General features: G+C 44.8%; 1 protein-coding gene across 1 annotated transcript; it reads left to right on the top strand.

Moving 5' to 3' along the window:
• Positions 1 to 9,635: 9,635 nt before the first annotated feature.
• LOC309965653 (calcitonin gene-related peptide 2) lies at positions 9,636 to 12,233 on the top strand (the record flags this gene model as incomplete). The annotated part of the gene is made up of 3 exons (XM_082845270.1): positions 9,636 to 9,721; positions 9,987 to 10,118; positions 12,074 to 12,233. 3 exons carry the CDS (start codon positions 9,636 to 9,638, stop codon positions 12,231 to 12,233), a joined length of 378 nt encoding a protein of 125 aa, XP_082701396.1.
• Positions 12,234 to 19,194: the final 6,961 nt, after the last annotated feature.

Consider the following 19,194-nt stretch of genomic DNA (forward strand, 5'->3'; position numbering starts at 1 on the left):
ATCCACTGAGTTATTTGTGCTGCCGTTTACTATGATGGGTAAAAGTGAGGGAAGAAGAGATTTGGACAGAAAAAAAAAAAACCAAAATTCTTTTTGGACATGGTTAGATAGAGAGGCTTATTAGACATCCAAATGAAGGTATATGTGATTTACTCAATTCCCATTGAACCCCTTCTTGCAAGCCTTTTTACAGAGGTTAGAACATTAAAAACATTTCTTCTCAGGTCCTCTTGGAGCGAGAATTCCACACGAAATTTAGGCAATCAGAGGCACTGGCAATCAGAGGCATTCATAATTCATTTGGAGGGCAGAAGTGAACATTTTAAGATGTTGGCTGTATGAGAGGAAACTGGATATTCTGGGGCAACCATGGAATTCCCTGGAGTCAAAACTGATATAGGTGAGCAGCAATGGACTTCCCACTACATTTCCGTGGGATGATTAGTTTCTCCTGGATGTATTATTCTTGGGTGTGTGGCATCTGGACCTGATTCTCTGGCCCTTTAAAAAATTCTGTAAGCTACTCAATACCTTGTAACAAGTACTGTCCTGTTTAAATTAGCTTGGAGAATTCTGTTATACACAACTAAGCACCCTGATGAATACAGAGTCAGATGTTAACAACTAGCATTATTGCTAAGAGACATTCTGCCATCTCCCAGTCCTCCAGCCTTTCAGGAGTGAGTATGAAAATTTAATTTTAACCTATCAAGATAGCGAGCTGAGAACACCCATACACGAAAAAAGCCTGATATAATTATCTTCAACGATAAACAGAAGATATGCCCCAGTAATTTCTTGGCCAAGGAAATTTCTAAGATGCTAGGTATGAGAAAATAGGGTCTGTTCAACAAGAAATAACAAACCAAGTCATGAAAACTAATAAATCAGGATTGGAATCTCCCCTCCCCCCACTGCCCCAAGTTCATCCAGCATTAATGAGTCTTTGGCAGCGTGTCCTTTATGTTTTCTTTTGAGTGGAAGGGCTTCTGTGTGTGTTTGAGTTATTGCTGCAAGAGACTAGAGGGTACTGGTTTTTCTGGTGTTTGCTTACTGATGAAATAGGCACTGAAGTTAATGGACCCTAAGACTCAGGCACCATGAAAGGCTTTCTAAATACTCTGAGCAAAGACCTTATGAGTCAGATGGGTGGGAATAGTTGACAAAGTGACATCAGCATATCACAGCCTGTTTGCTAATCTATCACAACACAGTATGGATGGGAAACTTATTCTTGCCTATTTCTAGGGAGGGTCATTAAGCAGTGGCAGACTCTTTATAATAATAAAATGGGCTATAGCAGACGGTCTTAGTGCCTCATCAGTCTTTACTATTCCCATTTGTACCTATAGCTTTCTACTGCAAGCACCTATGACTCTCTATCTGGGAATTTTCTCAGGCCACAGAAGCCCGGCCATGCAGGACTGGCCAAGATGTGCTGGGGAGTTAGCACCTGTGGGAGCACCCCTAAACTGGTGATGGACTGGAGTTGGTGGATAAATAACTTATCATTTTTCGGGGTGGAATAATTCTGAGGCTTTCTCTCTAAAGTGTTCCAGAGGATCTCCAGCAGGATAAAGCCTCAATTACCTGCAGCAGTAACCTGCTTATTATCATACTCTATAATGGTTATCTTCCCTTCCCTGTCTCATTTCCCTGTTCCCTTACTGGTACAACTCCCAAATAAATGGTTTATACCCAAATTCTTGTCTTGGGTTCTGCCTCTGAAGAAACCCAATGTAAGACATTGGTTAACGTGTTATAGCACTTACTAGTTGCCATACACGGTTCTAAGCACTTTATGTTTATTATCTGTTTAATCCTCACAAAGCCCCATTAAATAAGCAATATGATTATATTCATTTTACAAAGGAGGATCCTGAGGCGCAGAAACTTTGAACTATTTGTCTATGGTGAAACAGCTAATAAGTGTGAGAGCCAGGATTTGAACAACAGGCAGTCTGGCTCCAGAATCTATGCATTTATCTACTACTCTGTACTATAGATTGTCATCCAGTACTGTAGCCACTGGCTAAATGTGGCTCTTTACATTTAAATTAATTAAAACAAATTAAAATTCAGCTCTCTGGTTGCACTGGTTATATTTCATGTGCTCAAGAGCCACATGTGGCTTGTGGCTATTGTCTTGGGCAGCATAGATTTGGAATATTCCCATTGTTGCCGAAAGTACTATTGGACAGCACTGTTATACAAGACCCTCTTTTAAACTTATGGTCTGTCTCAAACTTCCTTAACATTATAGAAACACTCACTTATCCAGAAACACCCTCTATAGAAGACATAGTTGAGGGCCAGAAAAAGGGCCAGGAAAATGCATTAGCGCTCTTTACCATTACTCATAAGAGAGACACTCAGATCCTTCCCTTAACCCTCCTCCTTCTGATTTGCTCCAGCCAGTTCTACTGAACATGTGTCTATCGTTTTCCTGATGATGTTGAATTAGCAGGTGAAAATTCAGGTATACTGGGCCTGGGGCTAGAGGCAGATACATTAACGGTGACCAGAAGAAACCATCACAACCCAAAAATGTGATCCTGAGATTCTGACTAAGAGGATCTCATAGTCAACTGAATATGAATAACTAATATGCTAACTGAAAACAATGGACCAAGAGCTCAAAAGCACAGAAGTTGGAGTCAGCAGGTGCGGAGGTAAACAGTCCAACTAATTCAGGCCCTTACATAGGATGCAACACTGTGACTGATGTTCTCTTGATGACGGCTGTGAGTCATCCAGAGAAGGTTAAGAGGAGCATGTCATGCATTTTAAAAGGGTTTCCATCCAAAATGGCTTTTAAAAATGTGTGTTTTCCATTTAGAGTATGTTTCAGTTACCTGGGAATTTACTTTAGCTAAAACTCTCATTATTCTGAGAGTGTTGACTGCAGGAGATTTTACTCTAATTAGCTTTACAAGAAAGTTTTAAGGACCTGTATTTCTACTTTCTTTGCAGTGTGGAACAATGCTCTCAGACAGGGAGGAGAGAGTCAATTTGGGTCCTGTGAGTCTGAGCCAAGAGAGAATTTTAATCATCTCAGAGGAACCCAACCTGAGTAATTCCTTGACGTCATTCACTGTCCATCTCTCAGAGTGACCAGCTTGGGTCTGGGCCACCATGCTTTGCTCATTCTCTGGAAGGCACAGACAACTCTAAAAATATTCTCTAAGAAGGGACTTCTGTGAGTTAGATGTTGGCATCTCTATTTCTCTGGGGTTTGGAGGAAGAAGCCTCCCGGCTGGTGGCCTGTGATGGAGAGTGGGACTCAGTTGAGTCGAGTGTCCAGTGGATTGAATGTAATTTGAGGGTTCTGCAATGACTGTCTGTATCTCCTACCCTTCAGCCAGTCTTCTTAACTGGCTTAGCAGAAGAGAAAGCTGTGTAGAGACATACATTTCTAGTGCAAACTCTAGTAGGGCAGGGAAGGCCATCAAGAAGCAAGGACCCCAGACAAGCTCAGGGCTCTGAGGAATTGGTTGCTTCTATTGGTGGTGTTATAAGATGGGCTGAAAATTGGAGTGTTTGCAAGCCTTTAAAAGGAGTAGTTAGACCCAAGATTTCCTTCTATATCCTATGTAGTTAGATGACTAGGTGTCAGAAAAGACTGCAGGATTACCGTAATGAATGGTAAAACTCCCAGCCTCCTTTATTACTTATTGGCTTATACTCCACCCCACAACCCCCATCCCGCTGACCCTTGCAGGAGTCCTCTTAGGACAAATGAAAAGCCAAGGGAAAAGACTTAACAGTTATTCATTTCATAGTTTAGCCCCCCCTCCCCCAATAAAATGACAAGGTTGCTTCTCATCTAATCATTCTATATTCAGGTCCATCGATGGACAACTCTGCCATCCTCATCTTCTGATGAGCATGTTATTACTTCCCTCTGAAATATAAATCAGCAGCTAGGGAGAACTAGAAATGTGCGGGTAGTCTCTAAAGTGAGAAGAACAAAACAAACAACCTATGTTTAACAGCTTCAGAGAGCTAGAAGACGATGTTGCAGCCATGAAATAAAAGCAGGAGGATGTAAAAAGTAACACAGAATTTTTAAAAAGCTATTGGAAGTTAAAAATATGATCAAAAGAATTTAAAAACAATATAAATTTGAAAAAAAAATCTCCCAGAAAGTTGAACCGAGAGAGAGAGAGAATTATCAAAGAAATAAAGCAAGAAAATTTCCTTGAATTGAAGAACACGAATTTTCTTATTGCAAGTGTTCTCCCAGTACTTAGAACAATAAATAAAAATAGTCCACACCAAGGCAAAACATCGTGGTATTTTAGAAGACTGGAACAGAGGGAGGGAGAGGGAGAGGGAGAGTGAGAGAGAGAGAAAGAGAGAGAGAAAGAGAGAGAGGAAGAGACCTTATAAAAAATAGAAATGGATTTCTCAACAGTCACACTGGAAATAGAAGACAAATAGAGAATACTTTCACAATTCTGAACGCAAATGATTTCCAACTTAGAATTCTATTTCCGGAAAAATCTATCATATAATGATGAGTTTGCTCCACCAAAGTGAGGTAGTAAACCAAGAATGAGGGACAAGTAGGACCTAGGAAAAAGAATAAACAGGTGATGGGCAGAAAGAAAATTAAACAAATGAAAAGAGAGGGAATTACTAACTAAAAACAAAACATACAAAGAAATGTAATCAAAGTACAATATGTGGCTCAGCTAGTCTGTACATGGTCTTCATAATATAAACACTGAATATCTATTTGACAAATAGATGATATTACTATAATGAAAGGGTGCAAGGATAGGTATGTGTTTTATTTGGGTGGAGGGTGATATACAAGGACTCTTGTTAAATACACCACTGTAATATAAGCATCAGGAGGGCAGGGGTTTTTGTTTCATTCACTGTGAGTTGCTAGTGCCTAGAACAACGCCTGGCACATAGTAGGTCCTCAATAAATATTCATTGAGTGAATAAAACTTTCCCCTAAGGAATGTTTCTCCAAAGAAATTTGTAAAGAAAGCAGAGAGTAAGTTAAAGCAAATAAAAATAAACTTCAGAAGCTACAGTACATGGAATCTGTTTCTCTCTACAATTTAATGACAATCATTTTCAAAATTTAAAGGTTAAGTACATAAAATAGTTAAACCAAGCATCGAAACATTTGAGACAATTTAAAAGCAAAAGATATTCCTGGGAAACCATTCGCTGTAAATCCTCATGCTAGTTAGACTGGGGATGCCTTGAAGCTCAGAACAGTTCCAGGAAAATCAAAATGTAATTTTCTCGATTTAGAAAACACATTTTATTGACTTTTTCTTCCATTATGTCACAAATATAATAAAGGATGGGTTGAGGAAAAATGCCTTGTTTTGCTTTTCAAGCTGGAGTTCAGAAGAGAAGCCCTTCCTCTCACGTTAGATTCCAGAAAGTTTTCACCATGACACTGATTCCTTTTATGAAATAAAAAGAGGTGCGTCTTTGGATCAGCAATCTGCTTTTCCATCTAATGGATCTAAACTGGATGCAATTCACCTTGGCTGTGAATTTACTGCTGACTCTTAAGGGAATGAACTCTTGGAACTGTTCATTCATCGTCCCCTCCCTCACTCCCCTGTCACCGAACATTTGCTGTGCACCTACTATGCTCCAAACACTGTGCAAAGACACTAGTGGAGGAAGATTAGGTTAAATAATTCTGGGTACGCAGTGCTAAAATAGCCGGTCCCTTCGGGGTATCCAAGAAGACATTGAAAGCGCAGTACCAGGACAATTTGTGTGAAGATGGGCTTCCTGGTCCTGGTGCGCACTCCTCTTTCTTGTCAGAGCTCAAGGATCCGAGTCTCTGCAGCTTTTATAGAAACTTTCACCAACTTTACCCCAGGCAGGAGCTCTGCTCGGATTGTGGGCTACGCATCGCGTGCCTTTGGAGTGGAAGGCGCCACCGGGGACTGTGCCCCGCTAGAGGTGGCAGCAAGGCTGTCGGTCCTAACACTTCAGAAAAGTTCTAGTGACACAGAGAGAGTCTCTGGAGAGGCTGTCAGCTTTTCAGTCCTTAGCCCCAAGAGTTCAAAGTTACTCCTAAATTCATATTTTGGGGCCTCGTGGGAGGCCAAACCCCAAACGCGACTCCTGCGCTCTCTGCGGACTTCCCCGCTCAGCTCGCCACAGATAACTTGGAGGAGGCTAGGGAGCGTGGGGCCCAAGCTCTGGGGCCTTCCGGACCTTCTCTCCTACCCCGTCCCCTGCGCTGGTCCTCTCTGGGGAGCGGTGCTGCCCGGAGCTGCTGGGACGGGCTCTACTCTCTGCCAGACCTCAGAGACGGTGGCAGTGGTCCGGGAAGAGGCGGCGAAAAGGGCGGAGGCGTTAGTCATCTCCCAGCTGCGCCTTTCCACCTGGCAGCCCCTTTCCCCGTCCAGAGTCCGGGAAAGGGACGCAGGAGTGTCCCCTCACATTTGCAGGGCTCTGGGAGAAGGGGCCTCAAGTAAAGGCCGCTTCGGTGTCACCGGTTGCATCCGGAAGCGAGCCCTACCATTGGGGCGCAGAGAGACAGTCCCACTGTTACAGCGGAACCGCTTCGAGAGCAGCGCTTTCTGGTGTGGGATTACAGGGGTCCTGGGAGTCCTCCTGCCCTGCTTCCTGCCGCCAGAGCCCGCAGCCACCTTCTCGGCGCGGCGCAGCGTTCCCGGGGGTAGGGGAGACTCCGGGTCAAGCAGCCTCTGTGCCTTCTGCCCGCCGGGGTAGCAGGCCCGGCAAGAGTCGCCCGGTTTGGCGGCCCGGATTCTTTGGGGCTGTGACCTGGAGTTTCGGTTGCCCAGGTGCTGGAGGGCGACCCGTCTTCGGCCCGCAAGAGGGGTTCTGCCACAGAAAATAAGACCCGGAGGACCTAGACAGACGTCCCCTGAGCTCCCTTCTGACCTGCAGAAACGGTCGTCACCAGCTGCGGACATTCCGCCAGCCTCTGGCTTCGCTCCCTGCCCCGCACCCCTGGGCGAGGCTTCCGGAGAGGCTTCGCGAGCTCAGGAGGGCCCGGCGGGAGCACTTGGGGTCGCAGCTACCACGTTCAGCAGGGTTAGCCTGAGGGCCTGAAGGTGGTTGCGCTCCTTCACTTCTTCCGCACTGCCTCTACCCCCATGACACTCTACGCCCCTTCGGCCAGAGCTGGGATCTTCTCCCAGCTTCCTGGTGTCGCGGGCGCCCGCCGCGCGGACTCCAGACCCGGCTTTCCGTAAGGAAAAAGGGAAAGGCAGAGTCCGTGCGTGTGCCTGTGCTTGTGTCTATGTCCGTGCTTGGGGGACAGTGTGTACCCCTGTGCATATAAAACTTGCCTGTTTCCGAAAGCAGAAACTCGGGGGGCTGCTTTCGGATCTGGGCGAGGTCGGTATGGGTGGATGCCAGCTCCCTCCTTTGCGAACAGCTGGTGAGGGCGCATCTGCTGCAGCGAGTGCTGGCGATCTGCGGAGTGTCTGTGTGTGAGTGCGAAAGGAGAGCGTGTGGCTGGGGTCCAGGTAGGTGAGCGCTGGACGTGCACCCTGCGGGAGGCGTGAGCGCGCGCACCCGCCGGCCTGTGGCTGCGAGTGGCGCGTGTGTGAAAGTGCAAAGGTTGCCCCGTTGGTAGGCGCTGACCCCGGACAGCTCTGCAATCAAGGGCTTCAGGGAAGTGGGGCTGGGGTGTAGGGCAAGACAAGTAGAAACCCGGACACAGGCGTCCTGGCCCAGCAGCTTGGAAAACAGAAGGCAGAGGCGCCGGACAGCTGTGTAAACCAACTCCAGCGCCGCAGCGCAGGATCCCCGGTTAGAGTGGGGGATGCAGAACCCGCAGTCGAGAATTCGGGAGCACGAGAGGAATGCCTAGCCCTCCGCGCAGACAGTGCGAGTCCTCTCTTTCACTCCTACCCGTCCCAGAGAAGCGAGAAGAAAGAGGCTAGGTTGCCAGACTGGCAGCAAACCAACTTTAAGGGGCCCTGGGCGCCAGGGCTCTGTTGAAGGAGAGGACGGAGTAGAGGATATCCCAAATCACCCCAGTTGGTCCAGAGGGATCAATTTTTTAAGGGCCCTTTCCCCCCACCATCCCCTTCTTCCACCGTGGTCTATTTCATCTGAGATCCCTTCAGAATCTAAGGGACCAGGCCGGAGTCCCTACTGGCGTGGCTGGAGGGAGTGCAAGGCCGGAGTTCAGGCACAAAGAAAGTGAGAGAAACTCTGGCCCCTCACTGTCGGTGACACCAAACTCTACACAATTTGCTCCCACTTTCTGGACGTCGAAGTCTCTCCGCTCTCTCCGAGCCCTCCGGCTGCCCAAGCAATGACCTCATTGCGAGTGACAGCCAGAGCGGATGGTTCCCCTCCCTAGTGGACTGGTGTGCGGAGCGCGAGCAATGACGCAATCGGAGCTGGGTCGCTCCTGGCCACTTTGGATTGGCCGCGCGGGCTCGTGGGGACCTCCCCGCCCCCCATCGCTGGCATAAGAGCAGAGAGCTCCGCGGGGAAGACGCCCACAGCAGGCGTTTTGTCCATCCGGGTGGACCATCTCGCGCTCTCCTGAAACTCGAATCGCCAGGTGAGAACTTCCCACTCTGCTCACTCTTAATTACCAGCCTCTGCATAGTTCATCTAATTTGCCCCATCTGCCTGCCTGCCTCTCTTTGCTTCTCACGGCCATCCCGGCCCACCTATAGCCAGGTGCTGCTAGCCGTCTCTCCCCGTGGAAGAAGACAGGAGACTGGGGCTGTCAGCTCGTTTTCTTCTAACTAGCTCCAGTGGAACCGCAAGCATCCCCAGGGCTTCGCCTGGGCGCTGGAAGTTCCGTGAGCCCAGCCCTAGCTTCCTAGCCTTCCTGGGTCTGCAGCCCCTGCATTTGTGCCGGTCCTTTGCGTGCAGGATTCTTCCCGAGTTTGGTCTGGGAGTGCCCTGAGCAGTCTGTGTCCCGAGGGATCACGTTTGGTTCTCAGGACGGTTGAGCCCTGAAACTTCCTCTGAGGCGCCTCCAGCCTGCAAGCGTCCCTGGGGCATTGGCGCGGGCTTGGGGCACTGCAGTCAGCCGGCCAGAACATTGAGCTGGCGCCCAGCACCTGCTGCTAAACTGCACTTCAGCAGAGGCTGGCTGTTCGGGCAGAGCCGAGAGACGCCAGTAACCGGCACGTTAAATGATCCCCAACCCAAACCCACAGACTGAGAGATTAGCGCTCCTTTCCAGTTTACCCTTACTGCCTTCCTTTCCCAACTGTTGGTGGCAAAGTCCAGAGGAGGTGAAGGTGGTCCTAGATTTCTCAGTCCCTATGAAGACAGGCACAGTCTACAGCAAGGGTGGGTTCTCGCTTGGTTTCTGCATAGGGCAGAAGGTGTGGATTTATGTGCATGTGCATGGCTTCTTCCTGGCTTTCCACGGGACGAAACCGGAATCCCCCACCCTCACCCCAGGACACCTGTTTCTGCTGTACCATGCGATTCAGTGTAATGTATATTTTGAGATTCAAAGCAGCCCGTCCGGCAAATGAACCGAACTGAGCCGTGGGGAGGCGGGGTAACCTGCCCGAATTCTCAAGGCAGTTGTGGCAGAGGCCGGGCCGGACTGGAACTTGGGTCTGTGGGCTCCAGGCGGTGCTTGGTCTTGGTGCAGTGGTAACGTCATTCTCCCTTTACAGAGAGGCATCATGGGCTTCGGGAAGTCCTCCCCCTTCCTGGCTTTCAGCATCTTGGTCCTGTGCCAGGCAGGCAGTCTCGAGGCAACACCACTCAGGTGAGACAGCCTGAAGCCACGAGAGCATTCCCCTTCCACTGCCCCTGGGATCAGGCAGTTCTGTGCCTCTGAAGTCACAGCAGTGGGAGGCTCACAGTGAATCAACACCCTCAGGTGTACACTGGGCTTGAGCCCTGTGGGCTGGGAGTCAGGAGAGCCACATCCTCAGGGATAAGCCACGGAGACCAGGAAGCCTGGCTGCTTATCCTGGGAAGGAGGCAGGCAGGGACTTAGAGTCTGTGTTGGGTTTGCTTCCTCTCTCCAGGTCTGCTTTGGAGACCCTCCCAGATCCCGGGGCACTCAGTGAGAAGGAAGGGCGCCTCCTGCTGGCTGCACTGGTGAAGGCCTATGTGCAGAGCAAGACCAATGAGCTGGAGCAGGAGACGGAGGACTCCAGGTAAGGCTCAGCACCCAGCCCTGGCATATTCACGAGGACATATCCCAGAGAGGTAGGAGAGACCGCATCGGGCCAAGAGTTCAGCAGATTGTTCCTGTTCGCCAGGACCTGGGACTCAGTCATTCTCAGCCTACGTGGAAGACAGAGGTCCACATGCAACTGGAGGGACTGTGGTTAGACACATTAAAAAGATCCATTCCTGAAAGCTGTTAGGAAATGAATTGGGGAGGTGTGGAATCACTTACTCTGGGAATTGGTCTTGCCCGACTGAGGAGAACACCCAGCACTGGATGAGTTAGGACTGGTAAGTGTGAAGCCAGGGGATGGGCTGTTATAGCTCTGGATGTCTTAGAAATTTAACCTGTGTATGTTGTTCTTTCACACCTGCAAGGCACCTTCATTGCACATTTGAAAGGTGAAGCCAAAGGCCTTGCAGAGGGTGGGGTCAGGTAGAGCAGTGTCTGAGGTAGGTCCGGGGCCTTTAGATGTGTAGAATCTGTGGAGATGTGCATGTTCTCATGGGGCCAGACACCCCTCCCCAGTCGCACCTCCCTGTGCACCCTGAGCTTGGAGCTCACACCAGCAGAGTCACATGTTGCACCTGCATTCACCCTGAGAACCTCTCTGCAGAGCATGAAGGACTGAGCAGCATGTGGAATGCCAGAAAAGGTCACCCCTTCCCCCCACAGCCCTTCCCCGCACTGCCCTGGCTCAGCGAACCTCTGAGTTCTCCTAATGGAGGATGCGTGAGCCACCCTCCTGCCTGCCCCTCTCGTCTCTCTGCTCCAGGCACCCCCTCCTGGGTCTAACCTTCTGCATGACTGCCCTCAGGGGCAGCCCTGGTGCATGGTTTTGTCTGGCATGTCTTTTCCCTGCAGCCTGGATGGCTCCAGAGCTAAGCGGTGCAGTAATCTGAGTACCTGTGTGCTGAGCGCGTACTGGAAGGACCTGAACAACTTTCATAGATTCTCTGGCATGGGCTTCGGGCCTGAAACACCTGGCAAGAAAAGTGACATAGCCAGCAGCTTGGAGAGGGACCGCTTCTCCCATTTTGGGGTGCCCCAGGATGCCAAGTGAACTCCTTCCACTCACTCCTTCCTGATTTCCTTTCTTGCTCCCATGGATGAAGTTAGTGCATGCAGATTTTGCCTGGATTGCTCTTCAAGCTGGTATTGGTAGCTTTGCTTATGACAGAGAATGCTGGGGACCACAGGATGGAAAGAAAGAGAGCAGGACTCACAGGCAAGGTTAGAGATAAGAGAGTGAGGGAAGCTTCTGAGATACCAGAGAATGTCATGGGCAGAGCCGTCCAATTCCTGCTTCATCCCTCATGCCTCATCATTGATGAATAAACCTATTTTCTAAAAGGATTTGCACTTTGGTGGTCATTATTCTGGTCCCTGTCCCAGGCCTGAGAGTGCCCAGGGCCTATGCTTGAAAGTAGCCTTAGCCTTAGGGTAGTAGGATGCAGGGCTTGGTGAGGGTCCCTGTGAACCAGCTCCAGCAATAAGAACAGGTGTGCTGAGGAGCAGGTAAGCATTTCTGGGAGACGATGCTGCAAACCCTGTGCTCTGAGCCTCTTCCAGGTAAGACTTCAGGGAATTTTCATTTTTCTATGGAAAGTGGTTTTGTTGGTGCTCGTGGCTAGGGTATGGCGTCTATATGCTCCTTACATGTTGGGGTGGGCATATGTAAGGAGTGATAAGTATAGGGTTTTAGCACTTGCCACATGGCTTAGAACTGGATTTTTTTGTGAAAATCTTTGGGCAGGGCTTCTAGCAAAGGCCGCCAGGCCATTTGCCCTAACAGCTTTGATAACTGCATTTAGGAGAAACACCTATTCTTAAGTGGTGTGTCAAAGAGCTACAATTCTCTTTATGAAGGCCTTATGGGGTAGGCTCCTGCCCTAGCCTCTCACTGACAGGCCTTCTCTTTTTCTCCATCCTGCAAAGCAGCATCACTGCCCAGAAGAGGTCCTGCAACACCGCCACCTGTGTGACCCATCGGCTGGCAGGCTTGCTGAGCAGATCTGGGGGTGTGGTGAAGAGCAACTTCGTGCCCACCGATGTGGGGTCTGAAGCCTTTGGCAGGCGCCGCAGGGACCTTCAGGCCTGAGCAGTGCAATGACTCTGGGAAGAAGGTGATTGCCTTGTACTGTCAGATGGGAGGGGAAGGGATTTGGAGGTTAGGACCCACATTTTGAAACCCACTGGACCTAGCTGCAGATCCCTTCTCTCCACTTACATTATTCTTCTTGAGTTAGTGAGTTCCTTCTACAACTCAGCTTGAAATCAGAGCACTAGGACAGGCTGCAGAGATGCAGTGTCATCTTTCTGAGAAGAAAGAAAAAAGAAAACTTGCTGTATTTAGAAAGGTAGGGCCTTGCAAATCTTAGCCTGGGCCACTTGTCATTAATGAACCCAGTTTCAGAAAGCACTCAACTCTTGATCAGTATTCACAGATTCAGACCAGAGGGCTATAATCATAATAGTACTGCTAATATTAATAGTTACCATTGAATTGTTTGCTTATCATTTGCCTTCAAAGCTTGCTTACATCTCATATCCATAATTTATAAATAATGTTCAGTTGAAGAAGCACTTCTATAAATTTGTGTTCTTTCAGTAAGAATTGTGATTATTTTCTTCTTGTCCTTCTGATTCTCCTAATTCTCTTTCTTCTTCTTTTCCTTTTCCTCCTCCTCTTCTTCTTTTTTATTTTATTTCTTTTTCATCTCAGGTTACCAGGAAGCTGTACGCACCACTTCTATTAACTTCTGTTGACAACAACTTGGTGAGGAGGCCCCAAGGAAGATATACATGTTTGCATCCTAATAGATATCAAAAAAAAGCACCTTTGTCACTTGAAAGGAATGAAACTGAATGCAAAATAAGCTAATTCCATATTTCTTGTGCATCTTTTTTATATTTGATTCTTTGTGCAGTAAATGTGATGGCATCTCTCATTAGCTTATCTGGTAGCAAATTGGTTCTTTGAAAGCTGTCCTGTTGACCATGGCAGCTCCGCCAAATCTTAGGGGGACATTAAATCACTGCCTCTATGGCCTCTGGGGACACATGGTAATGGTGATGCTATGCTTTATTGTCTAAGAACATGGTTGTATAATTTGTTTGAAGAAATGTCAATATTGTGCCATTTGTGAACTTCATTAAGATTAAAGACATATTTTGGATACACTTGTTTCAAGACCCGGTTGGTTCATTTCAAATTGTCTTCCTATTTGATAGCAATAATAATAATAATAGACATATTTTGAGGGATGACTATGGGCCAGATGATGTTCCAAGGTAGTGCTTTATACCTATTAATTCAGTTACTCTTCAGGACAACCCCACAGGGCTAGACCCCATTATCATTTCCACTTTACATGTAGGGAAACAGAGGCATGGAGAAGTGAAGTCCAAGGTCACACAAATAGACAGTGGCAAACACAGGTGCTGATTTCCAGTGCTTACAGTTGAAACCACTGCAGTGTATGCTTTTCAACAATGGCTCCTGTTGTTTTCCGGAGACCTGTGAGCCATTCTTTGACCTAGCTGCCTCACATGGTAGACCCTCAGATTTTTGAAGACAAATGGAAAATTTAAAACATACAAACAACCTAGTCTTTATATAATAAAATGAATCCCTTCTACCCATTACTTGGTGCTATAGGCTGCATGTTTGTGTCCCTCCCCAAATTTATATGTTGAAACCTAACCCCCAAAGTTAGGAGGTGGGGCCTTGGGGAGGTGATTAGGTCACAAGGTTAGTCCCCTCATGAATGGGATTAGTGCCCTTATAAAGGAGGCCTGAGAGAACTCCCTTGCTCCTTCTGCATCTAAATGTACAGTGAGAAATTTGCTGTGAATGAGGAAGTGGTACCCCACCAGATATTGAATCTGTAGGTACCCTGGTCTTGAACTTCCCAGCCTCCAGAACTGTAAGAACTAAATATTTGTTGTTTATAAGCCACCCAGTTTGCGGTATTTTGTTACAGTAGCCTGAATGGACTAAGACATTTGGCTTCAACAAGGATCAATTTGCGGCCAATGTTATTACATCTATGAGCCATCTTCTTCCCCCAGACCTCCCCTACCACCCAATATATCCATAAATATTTCCCCTTGTATCTCCAAATGGGAAGGACTTTTAAATATAACCAAAATTCCATTTAACAATTAAATAGTTCAAATCCCTCAATTACCTTATATATTAGATATATGATATCATATATATTAATCTTATATAAATTATATATATTATGTATATAAATATATAAATATAAATCAGGGCTTAAATGAGGTCTTCACTTTGCTGCTGGTTGATACGTTTTAAGGCACTTCCCGTCTACAGGTTTCACCTCTATCTTTTTTTTCCCTCCTGCAATTTATTTGTTGGAGAGACTAAGTTATTTGTCTAATGGAGTTTCCCATATTCTGAATTTTGATGGCTACACCCTTGTGGTGAGGTTTAACATGCTCCTTTATCAATCGTATTTCTTGTGAGTGAGAGTGGGGAAGGGGAAAGAAAAGTGGAAGATGAGGTCAGAGATGTAATGAGGAAGACAGATCATGTAGGACTTCATAGGGCACAGGAAATACCCGGGCTTTCTATCAGTCAATTTCTAGTCCATAGAACAGAAACCACGTCAGTGATTTTAACAGAAAGTATACTCTAAGACATTGACTAAGTAGGCAATAGAGTACTGAAAAGGCAAAAGAAAACAAGAAATAGTGCAGAGATAAAAACCAAAGGAAGCAGCTACCATCCACAGGGCTGGGAAAATGAGGGGAAGTGGTGAGGGAATTAGAATCTAGGAACTTAAAGAAGAATTCTCAGACCATTGAGAAGGAAGGTCATCTGATGCTGGTATTGAAGCAACAGCAGCACCCATTGAAGGGGTGCAACAAGACTGTTTTAGGAGTGTAGGAAAGAACACAAAATTGCAAACAGGAACCAACTTCCCTGGCAGAGTAGAGAAACTGGGGGTGATGCTGACAGAGACAGAAATCAAAATAAGAAGAAGCAAGTTTCTTCTTCATGCCTTCTTGTTTCCTTTGAGGACCTCCAATTGGCAGGGATCCACCTGACAAAGAAAAATGTGGTTTGCAGAGTTCCAGCCCCAGTATCTCTTTATAAGCATATATATTTACATTTTTATAGAGAAAAGCCATTTTTTTGGCATACAGTTCAATGGGTTTTGACAGTGCATTTGAGTCATGTAATCACCATCACAATAAAGGCACAAAACAGTTTCATCACTCCTCAGAAGTCCCCCATTTCTCCTTTGCAGTCAGTTGCCCCCTCAGTCTTTAAACCCTGATAACAACTGTTATGTTCTCTCTCTATAGTTTTTAAAAATATTTATCTTTTAAAATTGATATATAATTAACATATGACATGGTATCAGTTTTAGGTGTCCAGTGTAATGATTTGATATATGCGTATATTGTGAAATGATCACCACAGTAAGTTCGTCCATCACTACACACAGTTACAATGTTTTTTCTTGCGATGAGAACTTTAAGATTTATTCTCTTGGCAACTTTCAGATAGATAATAGAGTAGTGTTAACTATAGTCACCATGCTGTGCATTACATCTCCAGGACTTCTTTATCTTATAACTGGAAGTTTGTACTTCTTGACTGCCTTCACCCATTTGCAGCTCCCTACTCTCACCTCTGGCAACCACAAATCTGTTCTCTGTTTCTATGAGTTCGGTTTTTGGGTTTTTTTCATATATAAGTGTTATCATACAGTATTTGTCTTTCTCTATCTGACTTATTTCACTTAACAGAATGCCCTCAAGGTCCATCCATGTTGTAACAAATGGCAGGATTTCCATTTTTTAACAGTGAATAACATTCCATTATATATAAAACTCTCTATATACACCAATGTCTATATATCCATATCTATATCTACCCATATATCACATTTTCTTTATCTAGTCATCCGTCAATGCACACTTAGGTTGTTTCCATGTGCTGCTATGAACATGAGGGTACAGATATCTTTCCAAGACAACGATTTCCTTTCCTTCAGATAAATACCCAGGAATGGAATTGCTAGATCATATAGTAGTTTGATTTTTAATTTTTTGAGGAAACTCTACACTATTTTCCATAGTGGCTGCACCAATTTACATTCCCACCAACAGTGCACAAGTGTTGCGTTTTTTCCACATCCTTGCTGACGTTTGTTATTTCTTGTCTTTTTCATAATAGCCATTCTAACTGGTGTCAGGTGATATGTCATCGTGGTTTTGATTTACATTTCCCTGATGATTAGTGATGTTGAACACCTTTTCACGTACCTGTTGGCCATTTGTATGTCTTCTTTGGAAAACATATAATCAGATTCTTCTGCCTTTTCCAGAATGTCATATACATGTAATCAATATGTAACTTTGTCTGAATTTTCTTTTACTTAACCTAATGCATTTGAGATTTATCCATCTTGTTGCATGTATATAGTTTGTTTCTTTTTATTGTTGGGCACTGTTACATTACAGGGATGTACTATAGTTTGTTAATCCATTTATCCACTGAAGGACACCTGGGTTGCTTCCAGTTTTGGGCATTTATGAATAGAGCTGTTATAAACTTTCGTGTGTAGATATTTGTGTGAAGATAAGTGTAGTGGGCCAAACTGGGGCCCCCAAGAAGATATGCCCATGTCTTCGTCCCTGGAAACTGTGAATGTTACCTTATCTGGAAAAAGGATCTTTGCTGATGTAATTAAATTAGGATCTTAAAATGAGCTCATCCTGGATTATCCAAGTCGGTCTTAAATCCAATGATGTGTTCTTATAGGAGATACACAAAGAAGAAGATACACAGAAGAGAAGATGATGTGAAGACAGAGGTCGGGAGAGTCATAAACCGAGGAAGCCAAATCAGCCAGCAGCTCTCAGAAGCTAGAAGAGGCATGGAGTGGATTCTCCCCCAGGGTCTCTGGAGGGAGTGCAGCTCTCTGTCACCTAGATTTTGGAATGAGAGAATAAATTTCTGTTGTTTGAAGCCACTGAGTTTGTGGTAATTTGTTATGGCATCCCTAGGAAACTAATACAATACATTCCATTTCTTTTGGGTAAATACCTTGGAGTGGGATTGGTGAGTCATTTGGCAAGTGTCTATATTTTTTTCCTTAAGAAGTCTTTTATTTTTACAATTACCTTCTAATCTTTGTCCATATACATTTACATTCTTGATAATTACTACCAAATAGTTTACACGTGGTATTGTGTATTTTGCTTGTTACTGCATTCAGTGTGATAAACATAATTGTATTGCTTAAGTAAGAAAAACTAATTTCAGAAACTTTGAAAAATCAATATATGAAAGAAGATTTCAATAAGCTTAATTCAACCACTATGATTTGTTTTTATTGTTTTCCTTTTATATGCATATTTTACATAGTTCTAAACTATATATTATGTTATATTTTTAAATAAAAACTTTTTATAAGAGAGTTTTAGGTTTGCAAAAAATTGAGAGGAAGGGACAGAGATTTTCCTATACCCTCTGCCCTCACACATGCACAGCTTCCCGCATTATCAACATCATTCACCAGAACTATATATATATATATATATATATATATATATATATATATATATTTTTTTTTTTTTTTTTACCAAGGATGAACCTACACTGACACATGATAGTCACCCAAAGTCCATAGTATACCTTAGAGTTCACTCTTGGTATTGTACATACTATGGATTTGGACAAAAGTATAATGATATATATCCATCATTATAAGAGCATGTAGAGTATTTCACTGCTCTAAAAATCTTTTGTGCTCTGCCTGTTCAATATTCCCCTTGACTCCCCTGGCAAACACTGGTTTTGCCTTTTCCAGAGTGTCACATAGTTGGAATCATACAACATGCGGCCTTTTGAGATTGGCTTCCTTCCCCTCATAACATGCACTTACGTTTCCACCATGTCTTTTCATGGCTTGGTAGCGCATTTCTTTTTAGCACTGAATAGTATTCCATTGTCTGAATGTACCACAGTTTATCCATTCATCTACTGAAGGACATGTTGTTTGCTTCCAAGTTTTGGCAATTATAAATCAAGCTTCTATAAATATCTGTGTGCAGGTTTTTATGTGGACATATGTTTTCAACTAGTTTGGGTAAATACCAAGGACCACGACTGCTGGATCATATGCTAAATGTATGTTTAGTTTTGTAAGAAACTACTAGAGAGCCTTCCAAAGTGGCTGGTAGCATTTGCATTCCTATCAGCAATGATGAGTGTTCTGCTACTTCACATTCTCGCCAAGTATTTGGTGTTGTCAGTGTTCTGGATTTTGTCCATTCTAATAGATGTGTAGTGGTGTCTCACTGCTGTTTTAATATACATTTTCCTGATGACATATGACTTGGATCATCCTTTCATATGCTTACTTGTCATCTGTATATCTTCTTTGGTGAGGTTTCTGTTAGGGTCTTTGGCCCATTTTCAAAGTTTTAAGAGTTCTTTGTATATTTTGGAGAATAGGCCTTTATCAGATGTGCCTTTTCCAAATATCATCTCCCAGTCTGTGACTTGTCTTCTAATTCTCTTGACACTGTTTTTTGCAGGGCAAAGACTTCAATTTAATGAAGTCCAACTTAATCAATTACTTCTTTCATGGATCATGTCTTTGGTGTTGTACCTAAAACAACATCACCTTACCCAAGGTCATGTAGGTTTTCTCTTATATAATCTTCTAGGAGTTTTATAGTTTTGCATGTTACATTTTGGCCTATGATCCATTTTGAGCTAATTTTTGTGAAAGGTCTGTGTCTAGAATAATTTTTTAGCATGTGGATATCCAGTTGTTCCAACACCATTTGTTGAAGAAACTATCTTTACTCCATTGTACTGCCTTTTGTCAAAGATCAGTTGACTGTTTTTGTGAGGGTCTATTTCTGGGCTCTCTGTTCTGTTCCATTGATCTATTTGTCTATTCTTTCAACAATTCCTCACTATCTTGATTACTGTAGATTTATAGTAAGTCTTGAAATTGAGTAGTGTCAGTCCTCCAATTTCTTCTCCTTCAAGATTGGTGGCTGTT

This window comes from Leucopleurus acutus (assembly GCF_964270905.1).
Source record: "Leucopleurus acutus genome assembly, chromosome: 8".
NCBI classification, from domain to species: Eukaryota; Metazoa; Chordata; class Mammalia; order Artiodactyla; family Delphinidae; genus Leucopleurus; species Leucopleurus acutus.